General features: G+C 32.5%; 2 protein-coding genes across 6 annotated transcripts; both read right to left on the reverse strand.

Moving 5' to 3' along the window:
- Positions 1-2,526: 2,526 nt before the first annotated feature.
- Positions 2,527-9,886, reverse strand: LOC127248528 (uncharacterized). Of its 5 annotated transcripts, none has more exons than XM_051270892.1 (13): positions 9,284-9,886; positions 6,539-6,585; positions 6,399-6,450; positions 6,223-6,315; positions 6,003-6,086; positions 5,508-5,935; positions 4,666-4,727; positions 4,306-4,375; positions 3,764-3,844; positions 3,569-3,670; positions 3,282-3,409; positions 3,101-3,176; positions 2,527-2,927 (listed from the first exon to the last, which is right to left on the reverse strand). In XM_051270892.1, the coding sequence occupies exons 2-13, from the start codon at positions 6,551-6,553 to the stop codon at positions 2,823-2,825; spliced, it is 1,296 nt and encodes a 431-aa protein (XP_051126849.1). In that variant the 5' UTR covers positions 6,554-6,585; positions 9,284-9,886; the 3' UTR covers positions 2,527-2,822. The 5 variants fall into 5 exon arrangements, with proteins under 5 accessions (XP_051126849.1, XP_051126851.1, XP_051126850.1 ...); XM_051270890.1 differs by having other exon boundaries at positions 2,528-2,927; positions 6,539-6,605; XM_051270894.1 differs by lacking the exon at positions 9,284-9,886 and having other exon boundaries at positions 6,003-6,148; positions 6,413-6,450; positions 6,539-6,605.
- Positions 9,289-16,327, reverse strand: LOC127248873 (uncharacterized). The gene is made up of 8 exons (XM_051271420.1): positions 16,202-16,327; positions 16,058-16,127; positions 15,160-15,939; positions 14,915-15,031; positions 14,122-14,235; positions 13,687-13,745; positions 9,447-9,617; positions 9,289-9,352 (listed from the first exon to the last, which is right to left on the reverse strand). Exons 1-8 carry the CDS (start codon positions 16,246-16,248, stop codon positions 9,289-9,291), a joined length of 1,422 nt encoding a protein of 473 aa, XP_051127377.1. The 5' UTR covers positions 16,249-16,327.
- Between the last annotated feature and the right edge of the window lie 504 nt (positions 16,328-16,831).

The following is a 16,831-nucleotide window of genomic DNA, read 5'->3' on the forward strand; positions in this document are numbered from 1 at the left end:
TAAACCGGTTATGTAGATTAAATTCGGGTTGATCCGATTAATAAAAGGTCAGGTTAAAGTTAAACACATCAACCCATTTAATTAAATAGGTCAAGTTCAGGTCAGTAGTTTTTTAACCCATTTATACATAACCCGAACCTGAACCTGATTCGGCCTGATTCATTTGCCATCTCTACTTAAACCATCTACATCAAAGAAACTTATCAAAAGTTTCTCTTCATTTCCACATCATCATTTTACTTTTTTATTTCAACAAAAAATTACATATATATATTTATTTTTATATCAATATAATTTATTTTAAAATTAAATTTAAATAAAAGTATATCAATATATATCATTTTGATAAAAAATAAAGTTTTATATAATATATAAAAAAATAAATTATAAATAAATACAAAATAAAAAATTGAAAGATTTTTTTTGGGTTGCTCTATGCAGCAACCTATTTTTAGATTTTAAAAAAATGCCACTGAGACCATCCACAACGAATTTAGCGTCTCCCACGTCACCATTTTACTGAAAAATAAAAAAATTTGTCTGACACAAGAACCGCATGCTACGAAAATAGAGTTCTTTCATGTAATTCTTCTTTTTGGGTGGGCCAAGGTGCCTATTTTTATATTTAATAAATAATATTAAAATTATATATATATATCATATTTATATTAATTTGTTTGTTTTAAAGATTTTATTTAAATTTATTAAATAAATTTTATTTAATATTTGTAATAATAGAAAATTTAAATATATTTTTATTTTTATCTTAAATAGTTTTTACTGAATATTTTATAAAACATTTAATTTAATATCTACTATTAATTTAATTATAATTATTGATTAAAAAATATTTTTTTATTAACATATATAACTTAATTAAAATTACACATAATACAAATAAAAATAAAAGTAAATGAAAATATTCATAAATTTAAAAGTAAACTTACATGATTTAATTAAAATTATACACAATACAAATATTAATTGAAAATGTATAAAACTATTCATAATATGATACACAATAATTAAAATTACACACAATACAGAATAATAGAATACGCCTCATAACTAGTTGAACACATTTGGGATAAGTTTGGTCAATCGACTATTTAATTTATTTGAAAAATATATTGTAATATTATGTATTTTTTTTATTAAATTTGAGTTTGAACTTTAATTATTATGCAAGTGTAAAATTATTATATTTATTTATTTTATATATTTATGCTAAATAATTGTTTTATTTTTATTAAATATTATAAGAATAAAATATTATTGAAAAATATAATTTTATTTTATAAATAATATAAAATATTTAATAAGTTGGAAATAATAGAGATTTTAAAAGGTTATTTGATGTGGATATAAAATATAATTGAAGTTTTTCGTGGAGAAAGAAAAGCTAGCGCAGATAGAGAATGGAAAAAAATCGAATTTCTGGATTGCGGGTGCCCTAAGCAAGCCAAGTAGGAGGGAGAGAGTTTCTTCAATTGAGAGAAACTACATATGCTATGCTGATGCATGGCTACATAATCTTTCATAAAATCATATTCAAAACAAAAGAGCCCACTTCAATCTCACATGGCCCAAGAGTAGAGGCCCATCATTTTAGTATGCTACAAAATCAACCCAATTTAGTTGAATGTAATTTGTTTTAAATTAGTTGAACTAGATTGAATTAAATTTATTTTATTTGGAATATTTTGAAAATAACATGTATTTTTTTATTGGAATTGGTTTAATGTAATTAGTTTAGTTTCAAATTGGCTGGAATAGATTTAATTTAATATATTTTTAAATTAATACAATATAATTTATTTAGAATGGGTTGAAATCAATTTAATGTAATTTATATTGAATAACTAGTTGAAATAAATTTAATATAATTTATTTGGAATCGGTTTAATATAATTTGTTTTTATCGGAATTGGTTTATTTTAATTTGATTGTAATTGGTAGAATGAATTAACGGTAGATTAAGGGATTTAGAGAAGGAATTGGACTAGAGATTTAGAGGGGAGTTTTAGCAAGAAAATTAGCAAAAATTTTAATTCCCAGCAACAACTGAAAAAGCCAAAATTAAATCCCTGGCAAAATACTTTGCTAAAACCCCTTGCGATAATTTTGTGACATATGAAGAAGCAATTGTTGCAAAGAAAACATTTGAAGGGGATTATTGTGCGTGTAGATAATAGTAGTATTATAGTAAAAAAATACAAAAATACTCCTATTAGTACGGTGTAATATAAAAGTAATGATATTTGTGTAATATATTGTAAGTCGAAAGGTTATTTATTATGTTAAATAGATAGTACAATTACTAAATTAGAAAATAGTATCCTTGTTTTGGGACGGACGAAAATGAAAAATGGTATCATTTCAATCGAACGGAAGGAATATATATATATATATATATATATCTTACAAAAATAGTAAAGTTGGTGTCTGTGTCCTAATCAAACAGAAGGTTCAGAACATGCATGAAGCCTTAGCAATTAATCGAGTGAGGCAATGTAATGACAGGCACTACTACAAATACAATACATGAAAGGGCATGGATACTATTACCAATTAAGCAGTAGTATGAGCATAGTATTACTGTTATTTATCCAATATAATAATACTAATTATATGATAACAATTATGTTGTCCTAAACAACATTAACAGTACTATCAAAGAATGTATGGTTTCTTATTCCTTCTTGTGTACAAATATACCTTACCTGATCTTAGCTTAGCTATATATACCTAGAGAGATTCTTCTTAATTAATTAATTAATAGGAATATTATTTTACTAGAATTATGAGTGATCTCTCTTGATCTATTTGGGATGATTGCTGGAATCGGCATCAGCACCCTCAGTAATACGAGTTTTGTCAGAAGCTTCGATTTGAGGTTTGCTGTCTCCATCATTGTTTGATTTTCCCTGCAGGACTCGTCGATATTAATGGACTTTTTAGATGATGTTAAATGACAAGCTCATGCCCCTCACGTATCATTTATTTATTTATATTTTATGGGACTCAACCAACACGACAAAATGATGCATGAGTAAATAAAGGTAGGAAGAAGGATCTTCGCATATATAATAATACATACCTTGTTCTTGTCGCGCCAACCAAGATTGCTCAACGAGAATATACCACTCTTTTTTGAAGCATCATCGGCATTAGACCTGCAATGCATTCATTTTTCGTATTTTCAAAAACATTGACGATAAAATAGTACATATACATCTTGAGAAACAAGTTAAGTAATTAATTAATTGATTCTCACCCACCTTGGAGAAGATAAAGTGACTTTACCCTGCCCGGATTCGTACTGAATCGTCGCTTCCAGCATAGACTCTGCCATAACAGTCCTCTTTTCCATATCAGCAAGGGCAGCCATGGCTGCCTGATACTTTCCCTGCATATATATGCATTTGATGCAGTGTGAAACCATGAATTTGAAATTATTTCCTCCATATCTTCGGCCTTAATGGGGTTTAAGGACTAACTTAAAATGTTTTAAATATCGGGCTTGGACATCGACTATTAATTTTTACACAAGATACAATAATAATACCTCAAGAACTTGTAATGCATGTCTCTGAACTGCAGCTTCTTTCTCGGCAGATTGCCGAGCATTTTCAGTTATCCTTTGTTCCTGCTCAACTTTCATCAAAACCTAAAACAAAAGCTTCATGAATATTCATTTCTATACAGATTAATCCCTCTCTATATAATGTTAGAATGAGAGAGGAGAGGCAGCAGCTGGAACCTGAACCATTGCCTGCTCTGCAACTTTTTTATCAGCCAAAGCCTGCTGCAGATCAACAACTTCTTGCTCCAATTGCTCAACCTAGATGGAATCTTTTAAATTAGGACTGTTAATGCAAACACTGACACTTTCACACAAATTCAGATTATATTATAATCGAACCAGAATCCACATTTTCCCCCTTTTCATTTCTATTTCTGTTTTACAAGATTAAAAGTATGAAATCGAGAAAAAGGGGAATAGATTCCACCTGGAGATGATGTGACTTTATATGAGGTTTAAAAGGAAGCGCGAAATTTTTGAACATGCATTTTGCTGCACTTTTTGTTATTATAATTAAAAATAAAATAGAAAAAGAGATACGATTTTTATTTTTTTTTGTAAAGAAACGAAATGGAAACATTTTAAGATGAGAGAGGGAATATCACAGAGCAATTTAGTGTTCTTCCTTGTATATTCAGTTAGTGTTATTCACGAACCACATGCACATATTTCAGTAAATGGGAACTGTATTTTGTTCAAGAAAGGATGGCTTAAAATACCCTTGCACTCAGTTCTCTTCGATTATCTTCTTGAACCATCTCCATGAAGGCAGCTTCTAATTCTTCAGCCCTACGAATAACAATCACCATTTTTTGTTACATATAAAATGTTTACGAAAGCTTTCCACTAGACTACAGATTATTATTAAGCTACATTATCCCCAAAAGAAAGAAAAGAAAGATTTGTTAAAGTAATTACTAAAACGATAATACACTTCCTGGCAAAGCATTCGGACAGAGATTAAAATATCTTCTGGCTCAAAATATACAATCAGACGATCCTAGCGAGGCACCTACTCATCGATCACACAGTTAGTGCATTCAGCAGACCTCTATTGATATTTGATAACATATGCCTACCTGAGAACCGCAGACCTCTTCTCTTCCAGTAGCCTACACAGCTCAACCTTCAACCACACCACCTGAAACAAATTCAATGAGAATATATATATATATATATATATTTCAATGTGAATATAGTTGAATCTCCAAAATGAAGATGTGCAATCAACAATGATTAACCATAGCCAATATAAACATTAACACAGTTATTTACTCACTGACAATAAAAAATTTTTATGCAAACACAACACATCATAAACGGGTGGTAAGAAATAGGTAAAACACCAATATAAAAATGACAGAGAGTAACAATGTGTTAACTTTAAAAGATTAGAGAGAAAAAAGGGAAAGGAAAAGCAAAGTTTTGTTGAAAAACCGCACCATTACATATTATGCTTCACCAAACATGGATATGTCAAGATTATAAATCCTAAACAAACACTCATTTGTCTATGTATTTTTACTAAATCAGTAATATTAAAATGTCAGGAAAAATTATCATTGGAAACATAACATCGATAAAAAAAATCAGTAATATAAAATTCACATATATGCATCACTAGTTAAATAGATGAGACTATAAAAGAAGTATCATTTCTCAAAGTAGTTGATTACGTTCGTTTTGATTATTATTATTCCTTTTTAGGATTTGTTCTCTTTGATATATATTTTTTTACGGACAATATCTCAATTTCCTACAAATTATGACATTCAACACCCATTTTGCATATAAAACATTATATCCAACAACTAATTCACCTAAAAATTATATAAATCCAAAAACTAAAAAAGAAACCTGGCATATGTTTCGATTATCCAGACTATATGTTGATTACTCAAATGGGCTGCATTCAGCTTACCTGTTCCTGAAGATCTGGAAGAGAATCAACTTCAGAATCAATGGTTATCCCTTGTAGATATTCATCCAAATTGGCAGAATGAGAGGGCAGACCAGATCTTCCATCTACATCTACCTTATCAGCCGATCCCGAGTCAGTTCTGCTTTCCTTTACTATTGATCGCGACGGATCATGCTTAAAACTGTATAACTTAGTGGCAAGACCCTTGGGATCTTTAAACACTTGACTTCCCTTGGCCCTTTCTTCAATTGATGCCAGTACAGCTGGCCGGTGCTTCGCTCTTAGTTCATTCAACCGATCTTCAGTAATGCTCAAGAAACCCATGCAAGCAGTCATCACAAGTTGACTGCTGTCAAATGTAGAACCAGTTAGTGTTTGTAATAATGTGATAGCATCGCCAGCATCCCTAGTCGTGCCCAGAGCAGGCCCTGAAAATAATAGGCCATTAAAACTCCGTGTTGCAAATAATATTCCTTTCTGAAGATGCATCGTTACCGTATAAATCCATCAAGGCAAGCGCAGTTCGAAAGAGCATAACACGGTTTCCTTGAAACAGGATCACATCCCACACTCGAAGAACTGAAACCAAAAACATTTTCCAAAACTGTATTATTCCATGAAGCTCAGAATTATCTCTTAGCCTGTGAGAAAATAAGCAGATTTATTTATGGATAATGTGACGAAAATTTGAATAACTAATGATGAAATTCCGCACCACTTTCCCATGGGAGCATGTTCACAAAGATTGAAAGGAACCAGGGCCCAGATATCCATGCCACCTCCACTCCCAAATACTCAAGATGAGTCACTGGATGATCATGGAAATTATGAGGTTTTCACATTATTCCATGCAAGTACAAATGCAAGGGAGAATAATGATAGAGGACATGCCAAGTTTAGGGAACCTCTCACGCATTAAATCCTCAAAAACAAGCTGGTCAACCTACAAATGAACAAAGTTGGGTGTGTGTTAGTTCCATAAAATAGCTAATTATACAATTTTCAAGAACAATAATCATCATAATTCAAACCTGAGATTCTATCATGTCTTGTGAAAAATAACCCTCAAAGTAGTCGTCTATAATGCCCACCAAAGTCCTGAAATGTTTGTAACAAATTAACTGATACAAAAATTTAGGTTACTCACACTTTTTTTAGTGATTAATGTAATGTCAGACAAACATTTGCAAATCTGTACACGCCTGTGGGGTAAATGCTTAATGGCCATTATATTTCTTCACATGCTAACTGATGTATCATGTAATTACTGTGATAGGAAAATGTTTGAGCTAGTACAAATGACAACAAATAGTAAATAGGGCTCATAACTCATCTATTATTGACTTATTTGTTATGAGAAAACTCAGGAAATCAAAAAGAGGCAAACAAGAACACAGAAATTTGGTTACTCAGTTCGATCAGAATGATTTACGTTTGGGACGGTGTCAAGTCAGAAATTTTACTATAGAATACGCAAAACACATGTTAAAGTGAGAATAAATGTCTATTTTTAGTCTAAGTCTATGCGAATAATATCCAAATCATATCTAAATCATATCCAAATTATATCTCTTAGATTTTAGTATACAGTCAACCTTTATATCCCATCGTTAGCAAATGGGTAATTATAGTAATTAAGCTCAATGTAAGCAATAGAAGTTCATGCTTATCAAGAGTTGCTAGAAACATGGTGTATGTGTTTAAACACGAAGAATCGGGAATCAAATAAGAGAGGGAACATGGGCCAAGAAAAAATAACATTGATGAAGAAACAATGGAATTTAGAGGAAAACAAGTAAAATGTGATAAGGTAGCCATGCAAGGACAAGAAAATTCAGAAGGAAAATATATATTAGCTATTCTGATTTATTTGATTGACTTAAATTGCGTAATCTAATTATAAAAATAATCAATAATTTATTTGATTGACTTAGATTACGAGATTTGATTATAGAAATAATCAATTATTTATTTGATTGACTTAAATTACGTGATTCAATTACGGAAGAAGTCAATTATTACCTTATGAGATAAATTGAGCAGATATCAAATAGCATGTCAATTAGGTGATTATGGATGACTTATTGATCACTATATAAAGAACATTCGGTATGGTCCCCAATACACTAAATCAATCATTGTTCTTTATTTTCCCCATCAGAATAGATTATGAATGACCCATTAGGCGATTTAGTTAAGGAAAACCGTAATATCAACTCTTCGAGTTTTCAATTTCGCATCAAGGAACTCAATGGATTCGGGTATGTTAATAATGTGGTTTTTTTTTTTCTTTTTTTATAATATAAATCGCTATAGAATATATGGATTAGAGATATGCTTATCAATGAAACTTTTCCATCATACTAATCATACACAATTATAGAAACAGACAAGTTATCAATACGGATGTCCCAATTGAGTTACTCACATGAATTTGGGAATTCAAGGCTTTCGGAAGAGTATTAGCATAGTACACTGACTGAAAAGTGAAAACCACAGAAATATTGAGCCCCAGATCCTCCAACCTTCCTTTGATTAACATATAACAATGAAAATTTTTTTATTTACTTATTGTCTTGCAAAAGGTGTATCTTGTGAGTATTAAGGGTAGAAAATGTGGGGCAATAACTCTGGTCTCTAATTGCTACAATCAAGGAAAATAATAGCAAATTATGGGATTTATCCTGATCATGGTTGAAATTACAGTTGTATATTAGGGTTAGATATTATTAGGATTAATTAGTGTTAGAATAGTGCTAGATATTAACTTATGTCTATCGATTTGTTGTTTTGAATGTTTATATACACTCATGTAAATATAGTGTAAAGGGAGAGGAAAGAATTCAGTCTTTGATCCCTAAACTTTGCCATGGTAGAGCTTGTTATTGAATTTCTCAGTCCTTCAAAGTTCTTTGACTTGCTGTCCTTCTTGGATTGATTATTTTTATCAGTCATTTGGTTTCAAGATATCATTTTTTGGACAATCATATTGTGATTGACAGTCTTTCTTGTATAGATTTCAGGTCTCTTTTTTGCGAATTCTTTGAAGAATGTCTATGGAAACCGTTTTGGAAAAAAGCACATGGAATCTTTGGCTATCAGGTTTATTGAAAAATAGTGCACACAGCATGGGAAATTTGAGTTAGGATGTTCCTAGAAGGAAAAGAATTTTGGAGTCATATCGATTGGAGTTGTACAGAAGCTAGAGATGGTAAAGAGCTTAGTCAATGGGAGACAAAAGATGCTAGAATTATTTCTTGGATTTTAACATCTATTGAAGCTCCTATGGTGAATAATTTAAACTCCTTCAATACTGTAAAGGATATGTGGGATCATTTGAAGTGTGTATCTCATCAAAGGTAAGCTCTCTATTGAGCAGTATTATTCTTGATTCCTTAATTTATGGCGAATATTCTATTATAATCTATTGTAAAGTGCCAAGGGAAGCCTTAGCCAGTGTTCAAGTAGTACATGAAGATAGTAAGAACAACCAATCTCTAAAATTAAGGAATGAATTTGAAGTGGTCAGAGCTGGATTGTTAAATAAAAATCTGGTTCCTTCTATAGATGTATGTCTTGATGACTTATTGCACAGAGAAGAGAGATTGTGATAGGAACATGATGAATAAGATAAGAACAATCTAACGGGATCTACAATTTGCCCAATAGCCTCCACGTTCCTTTATATCAAAATAAAGTTATGGTGGGGTTCAGTGGATTACTACAAGACTGTAATACTTCAACTATAAGTTTCAGGTTTGGCGGATGTGCACTACCTGAGCTACTTTATGAAAGGCCTAAAGGATCCAAGTTGAAGTTCTCTATGCCTTTTCAGACCTGGAGACCTAGAGACAGTTATGAAGTTGTGTACAGCCATCGAGGATAATCTTCAGGTGCAGCCTTACAGACAATTATACCAACATTTCAGCAGTTTGTCACCATTCGCTAACTTTATTCCCCAACCAAGCAACTTGAAAATGCGTCCAGCAACAAGGAACAACCACAGTGGATCTATTGTCAACTTTTCCAAGCCGCTTCTCAACTGGAGACAACCAGATAATCAACTGCCCGCTCGATTTACCCGTTGCATACCCTGAGACATGAATGCTCCTTCAAAAAATTGTGAACCACAGGAGTTAAAGAAGACGAAGAGCTCTTAGACCTCCAACAATGCCAGCCCCACACCGGCATATATTGGTCCAACTGCCAGGTTCGTAGAGTTTACTCCCGGAGGCTTTAGATGGTTCACTGGGTTCGTTTCTGCACTCTTCCCGGCGTTTGCAGCCCAAAATGCAGTTCCTTTTGTGGCCCTGACAGCCGCTCCGGGATATGCCCACGAATGATGCCCAGGTGTCGGTTATTCAACCACTCAAAGGAGTTCATTTCAAACAATGACAAAGAAAATATGTTATTTTACTTGAGATTGGTAGGTTTTGCATTGTTTGTGCTGTAGGACGGTCCACCTGAACCGGAGCCCAATGTTGACTACTAGGCACATGCAAACTATGTCTTCTAGGCTTACGGTGATTACGTAGAACATAACACTATATTCGGTAGTTTTTCGATCTGTCTATATATTGTTTATTGTAAAATAAATATGGCCGGAGGGCTGTGGAAAGTTCTGGTTCAGAAAGGTTGGATTCAAAATATTTGTTGTAGCCAATTCATGGACTATAAAATGGTCAATGGTCAGTCTATTGTTGAATAGGTTCGACGAAGACATGGCCTTACCAAAAAAAGTTCATCACCAGAGTTGGAACAACTTCAAGTACGGGCTGAAAAAAAAAGAAGCTTGAAGACCTAATTGTCCGAATTCATATCGAGGAGGACAACAGGAAATAGCATAAAGCCAAAGGCAAAGAGTTCACCGAAGCTAACTTAGATGAAGAATCTTCTAAGAAACATGCTCGCCCAACTCACCAAAATAAGGGTAGAGCGATAAATGCTTTAACTGCAGAAAAGCATGTCATGTGGCAAAGGACTGTAGATTGCCAAAAACAAAAAACGCCAATTCAAAGTAATTAACTATTCTAGACTTCCCACAGGAAATACATGGGAGTCGCCAATGTTATTGTTGGAATGCAAAATTTGAGAAACAACGAAGAAATTGTTCTAACTCAGTCTCACTATATTGAGAAAGCTGAGAAAGTTCAATGTTTTATATAATACTTCGGCAAAAACTCTCATGGACCTAAGTATTTACCTGGGCAAAAATTAAGGTGATCATGTTGCTCAGGAAGAGTATGCCAAAATAATTAGGAACCTTATGTCCCTAACTAATTGTACAAAGCCCGATTTAGTTTTTCAAGTAAACAAATTGAACTGCTATACTAGCAATCTAAATCACGAACATTGGAATGTGCTAGTGGAGAGTCTTGAACTATTTAAAATATACTCTCGATTTTTTTGGCATACACTACATGAGATATTCTCCAAAAATTGAAGGATATTGTGATGCTAACTGAATATTTGACACAAAAATTCATTGTTTACAAGCATATATATGTTACGATAAGAGAAAAAGCAGTTTCGTGGAAGTCCACAAAACAAACTTACGGTCCACCATGGAATCAGAATTCATCGCTTTAGACAAAGCCGGTAAAGAAGCTGAATGGCTTAAAACAAATTTGGATGATATTTAATTTTGGACGAAACCAGTACGTCCAGTTCTGATACACTGGCGATAGCCGAGCTGTAATAGCAAAAGCTAAGAATATAATTTACAATGATAAATCCTAACATATCCTACGGAGACACAACACTATAAGACAGTTGTGGAGTTATGATTATTAACTATGTAAGGTCAACATAAAACCTTGCAGATCCGTTAACTAAATGGTTACATCGTGATCAAATGTGCAAGCTGCTAAAGGAATCGGTTTGAAATCCACAAGTTAAGAGACTAATTACAGTAGTAACCCAACTAAATCACATCCTAAACTTCAGTTCAATGGAAAAATTACCCTATAATAGTTCGGCACAAATATTCGATCATCATTCCTTGAAAAACTAAGAGTGTTACAAAGTGCAAACCGGTGAGATTGAGTCACTAACGCTTAATAATTCTAAAAGTAGAGTTGAATACTTTAAAAAGGATTACCTATATAAGTGTGAAGTGAGAGTCATTCAAATAAAACACTTATGAATTCAAAAATGTGATCTATGGCTAAAACGGATCAAAATGTGAAAAAAGTTGAGGTTGAGATAACGATATATTAATATTATTGACTAAGATTTACACCAAGGTATAATAGTTTAATGCATCGTGTCAACTAGACCACCAATGCATACAATGATATTGACTAAGGAATGTTCAAAATCATCAGCAACCTATCATGACGCATCAATGTATCTGGAATTGAGCTATGTCTATGATATTTTCTCATGTGGGGATTGTTTGATAATTGATTAATTATTTAATCGATGAAAATTTAATTTATTTACATTTGTTTCCGAATCTTTGGAACCGATTTTTTGTAAGTTGACATGTATATGGACTATATAGTGGTTTAGGCATATGAATACCGTTCTTGCTCAAATCAGATAATTAAGGTCATGAGTTGAGGCTTAGGCTTCGTGAAAACTAGATTTGATGAAATCTATTGGCTCTAGATCTAAGTCAAAATAATAAAATATCTTTGTTGAACTCAAAGTTCAAGAAAATGTATTTAGCACCAAAAATGCAGATGCATGCATAATTACAAGTGAAAAAAATTCAATGACCCATAGTTTGGATGCATATATAAACCCATTCCTCCATGCATTCCAAACACAACTCAAAGCATCTCCCTTTCCTCTTTAATATATTCCGTAAATTCATGTTTAGGTGTTTCTGAGTTTTTCAAAAATCAAATTGACCCCAAACCCAAAATAAAAAAATTGGGCTAGATTAGGTCATGTTTCGCGTTGACTTGATAACCCGGAATATAGAAATCAGGTCACTACATAACCCGAAACCCATACCCGACCTTATTTTAATCTTATTTTATAATTAAAATTATAATATTAAAAACTAAAATAATATAAAAGGTTAAAATTTAAAATAAATAAATAATACTCCCTCCGTCCCTTACCAATTTATCTATTTTTTCATTTTGATCCATTTTTTTTAATAATTGTACTATCTACCAAAACATTACAAATACCCTTCCAATTTACAATATATTACACAAATATCATTACCGTTATATCATACAATACTAATAGGGTTAATTTAATCTTTTTATTTTTATTTTTACTTTATCCAAATATAATACTAATATCTCTAAAACTCCGTGTAAAAAACAAATGAATATATATATATTTATGGGACGGAGGGAATATTCTAGTTAAAAAAAACAAAATCCAAATTTTGAATTTTATTCGCATTGGTTTTTTTTAGATAAATTTAAATTTTTTTAGGTTTTTGGGCTTGTTTCATGTTAATTTTCAAATTTTCGGGTCTATTTTATGTCGGTTTTAGGTTTTTGGATCCGTTTCATGTTAGATTCTTCTGATTCATACGAGTTATTGGGTACCCTGAAACAAAATTAGATTAACCTGAACCTGACCCAAAAAAATTAGTGCCATGTTTGGGTTTAGAATTTCAGATTGAAAGTCGAGTTCGGGTTGACAAATTTTTTGTTCTATCTTAAGATCAACCCGGCACGAATATGGCTTGAAATTCGAATTGACATCCCTAACTCGAAATTCACCTAATTTTAATTCGTCGGAACTCCGAATTATTGGGGTACCACCTAATTCGAACATGACTGTCATTTAATCTTTGGAAACATTGCGCCACGAACTAGAGGAACTATCGGGGTTTTAAGGAGAAAAGTTATACCTCGACGAGATTAACAAATTTATTTCGATAAATTATTTTGATTATCAAAATTATTTCAATAAATTGTTGTGATATCAAATTTATTTTAATAATTATATTCTTACAATATAATATTTTATTATATTTCGAACATGAAATTATAATTGTATATTAGTGAGTGGTATTATTAGTGCTAGTGCTAGTGCTAGAATTACATGTCGACATTAAACCTGTGTCTATCAATTTATGCTTTTGAATGTCTATATATACTCATGCAATTAAACATACGAAAAAAAAAAAATAAATAAATAAATAAATTGGAAGCGAAAATATAAGAAAGTTGTGTTACTAAGCTAATCAGCATGGCTATCTTACCAAAAGGCATTTTCTTCCGGCATCATCAGAAGAAATAAACCAGCAAAAAAGTTCATAGCCTGAAAGGACATTGATAGCAAGAAGCAACACACAGAAACTGATTTTAGAAAAAGAAACCAAAATTTATTAATCAATGATGTGAGAGCTTATGCCACAAGATCCAAAAATTAATGTAAGCTTCCAAATCTGAGTTTTCAATACTTAATAATGACTGTTGCTTCTCTTTCATTTGAATTTCTTTTCTACAATGGTATAAATGGCACAACCTCTGAGTGTGTGTATGTATTTAGTAAATTGTGGAAGAAACCACTGTTGTTGACAGTATGCATTTTTCATGATCTTATAATCGAGAATTATTTTGGTTTCTTTCATCACCAACCATCTTCTAATTCAACATATTATGAGAATGTAAAAGTATATTAAGGCAAAAATCACCTGGCAATATCCGACAGAGGGGTTATGGAGTGCATATGCCCAGAGTACACGTCTCAGTGAATTTCTGCCAGTATCATTTAGTGCAGGGTGACCAGGAAATGTTCGAGGCAGATCCTGCAGCAGGCCAACAAGAAATTAGTTCATCTAAAATTCAGAGCACTCCAAGTTCGAAATATATATATGAAAATTATGCACAGAGGAGGTCGAGAAACTTTCTGAGAAAGAAGTTATGTGAATATGAAAATTCATCTATCTGATGAAGCTGTTGAAAGTGAAAATTTGCATTTTTTACAAAAGAATCTGACTTCATTCTCTATGCAAATTGTTAAATGACCATCTCATCTCATGTGGAAGCCGGATTCATCTCATCTCATGTGTTGGAAGGTAGAATCTTCCAAGCAAGCACATGTATCATTAGTTACATATTATATAGTTTTTCAAACTTTTAGACGAGATGGACATTTCTAAAAGTTATCGAGTCCCACCGGCACCGCACCTGTTAAAAAAATTGTCCAAGTGCAAGATTCGTGTGAAATCAATCTACCTTGCATATGAGGGAGTGTTGGAAGTTTATTTTCCTACGAGTTTAGTAAGTTTTTAGATGAGATTGTCATTTAACACAAATTATAAGCCACAGATGATAAATTATCAAATCGATTTGATAGAAATTAGGCAGTAAATATTGTTGTAGGCCATCATCGATCCTAGCTAGATGAACCCTAAAAGGAAGCAGCACCTATGAATTAAAAAGAGTGAAGGATAAAGTCCAGGACCCATATATGCATCTAATGACCTTCTCAATCTGCTTTTTCAACTTCTCAGGTAATTCATCATCACATCCAATATCCAGCAAATCTTGGTAATATCTTTTAACCCGGCGTGTTCTCACACCAACAAAAGCTTGCCACACCTGCTCCATTGATTAAATCCAGAAACATTTAGGTACTTGAGATATATAGTGCAAGGAATCTTAAACAAAACAAATACTATGTATGTAAGTGTTGGGATATATATATATATATATATGTATGTATGTACCTCTCCTCTAAGATCTTTAGGCACTCCCCCTTGTACAAGACACTCCAATTCTTTCCATGGGAAATCAGATTCTTGGGATAATTTATCATAGGTGTTATTTCCCGCTGCATTATCATTGGATGCTTCTTCCTTGTCTTCATCAGACTCATTGATAGATGGAAGATTATTGTGCAAACTTTTTATTTTTTCGTTCTTCTTTATGCGGGCGCTCATCATTTGCTCGATCAAATGGAGAGATGGGCTAATCTTAAACCATGTCTTTACCTCCCTGGATTTGGTTTGTTGATTAGTTGGAGTTGCTTTGGGTGGAAGACTTGGCTCCTGAGTATCAGTACCTTTGGCACTCACATTTCGGACGAACTCGGCCTCATTTTCTGAAAGCTCAGAAATCCTTGGCTTTTGCTCAATCGAATCATCTGTTTCTCCACTTGGATCTCTATCATCTTCTTGAGTGTCATTTTGAACAAAATCACTTTTCCTTTCTGTGACTTGAGAATCATCCCCAACCTTTATTACTGCTGAATCATCTTTTTCTCCACTAGTAAGATCTTGTTCTTGAGTCTGAAGAAGTTCGGTTTCCTCTTCCGAAAGTTTAGAATAGTGAGGACTTAGTTCAGTTGAATGTTCTCCACTGTCAATCTGAGTAGAATCACTTGGCTGTTCGATATCCCCGGAAACTGCTGGTTTGATATCATCTGAACTACTACTACTGGCACTTGTTGAAATTGGCTGCTGATGGATAAAGTTCTTCCACTTCTTCAATCTCTCGTCTTCTTCTTCCTGTAATGTTTTGTTGCAATCTTTAGCTGGCTTGGCAGCAGTTGTATGTTTGTTTGTTTATGTTGAGGAATGAATACAAAGTAGATCGATTGAAATATGGGAAAAATTAATTAATTACCTTGTAGATATTGGCATACTCACGATATGTTTGAATATGCTGAGGCCTCACAGTAAATCCATAGGAATCCCTGTGAATATTATTGTATAAAGTCATTGATGAAGAATCAGAAATACAAATTGAACATGTATCTTAATTACTTACCTGGAATCATCATGAAAATAGCGCTTGCTCAACAAGGACAACAACATACTTTACATCGATTCTAACTCCACTGCCCATATCGCTTTACTTCTTAATCAAAATATATGGTGCTATAGACTGTTCTGATCTATATCTACATTAAGTCCTTTTGTATTATTGCAGAGGATCTCCTCACCTTCACAAGAAAAATCAAAATCAAAATCAAAATCAACTGAATGAAAGACACATTCCTAATCAAAAAACGGTTAGAAGGTATTAAACAATCTATTGTTCATCGATAATCTATAACAAAAAAATAAAAACATTCCGGAAATTTTGAATCAAATCATGGAAATAACCTTACTCTCATCATCAGAAGCCATGTGGCGTGCATGCATGTGTTTTTAGCCTAAGAACTGTTCTGTTCAGATTTTGAACGGAAGAGAGTAATCCTCTCCTTGCAAGATCCGAATTAAAGTGGAGAAGGCTATATATGATTAGCAAGCAAGGTTGGACTTTATAATTATATATATTATTAATAAATAATAATTATAAAAATATATTCCTCAGGCATAATTAATTTTAAAAATAATAGCAGGTTTAATATAGGTTAATATTTTTTAAAAAATGCAATTTAATGACATAATATAA

This window comes from Andrographis paniculata, unplaced genomic scaffold (genome assembly GCF_009805555.1).
Source record: "Andrographis paniculata isolate CXL003 unplaced genomic scaffold, ASM980555v1 Contig34END, whole genome shotgun sequence".
Lineage (NCBI taxonomy): Eukaryota > Viridiplantae > Streptophyta > Magnoliopsida > Lamiales > Acanthaceae > Andrographis > Andrographis paniculata.

Excerpts from the sequence above, each read along its gene's own strand:
- LOC127248528 (XM_051270892.1), bottom strand. Across the intron at positions 5,936-6,002 it reads TGCCTTGATGGATTTATACG|GGCCTGCTCTGGGCACGACT; the intron begins GTAACGATGCAT and ends TATTATTTTCAG. Across the intron at positions 3,410-3,568 it reads ATGCATTACAAGTTCTTGAG|GGAAAGTATCAGGCAGCCAT; the intron begins GTATTATTATTG and ends ATATATATGCAG.
- LOC127248873 (XM_051271420.1), bottom strand. The coding sequence starts at position 16,248 with ATGTTGTTGTCCTTGTTGAGCAAGCGCTATTTTCATGATGATTCCAG. Across the intron at positions 16,128-16,201 it reads TATTTTCATGATGATTCCAG|GGATTCCTATGGATTTACTG; the intron begins GTAAGTAATTAA and ends TAATATTCACAG. Across the intron at positions 9,618-13,686 it reads CCGGAAGAAAATGCCTTTTG|GAGCATTCATGTCTCAGGGT; the intron begins GTAAGATAGCCA and ends AATTTTTTGAAG.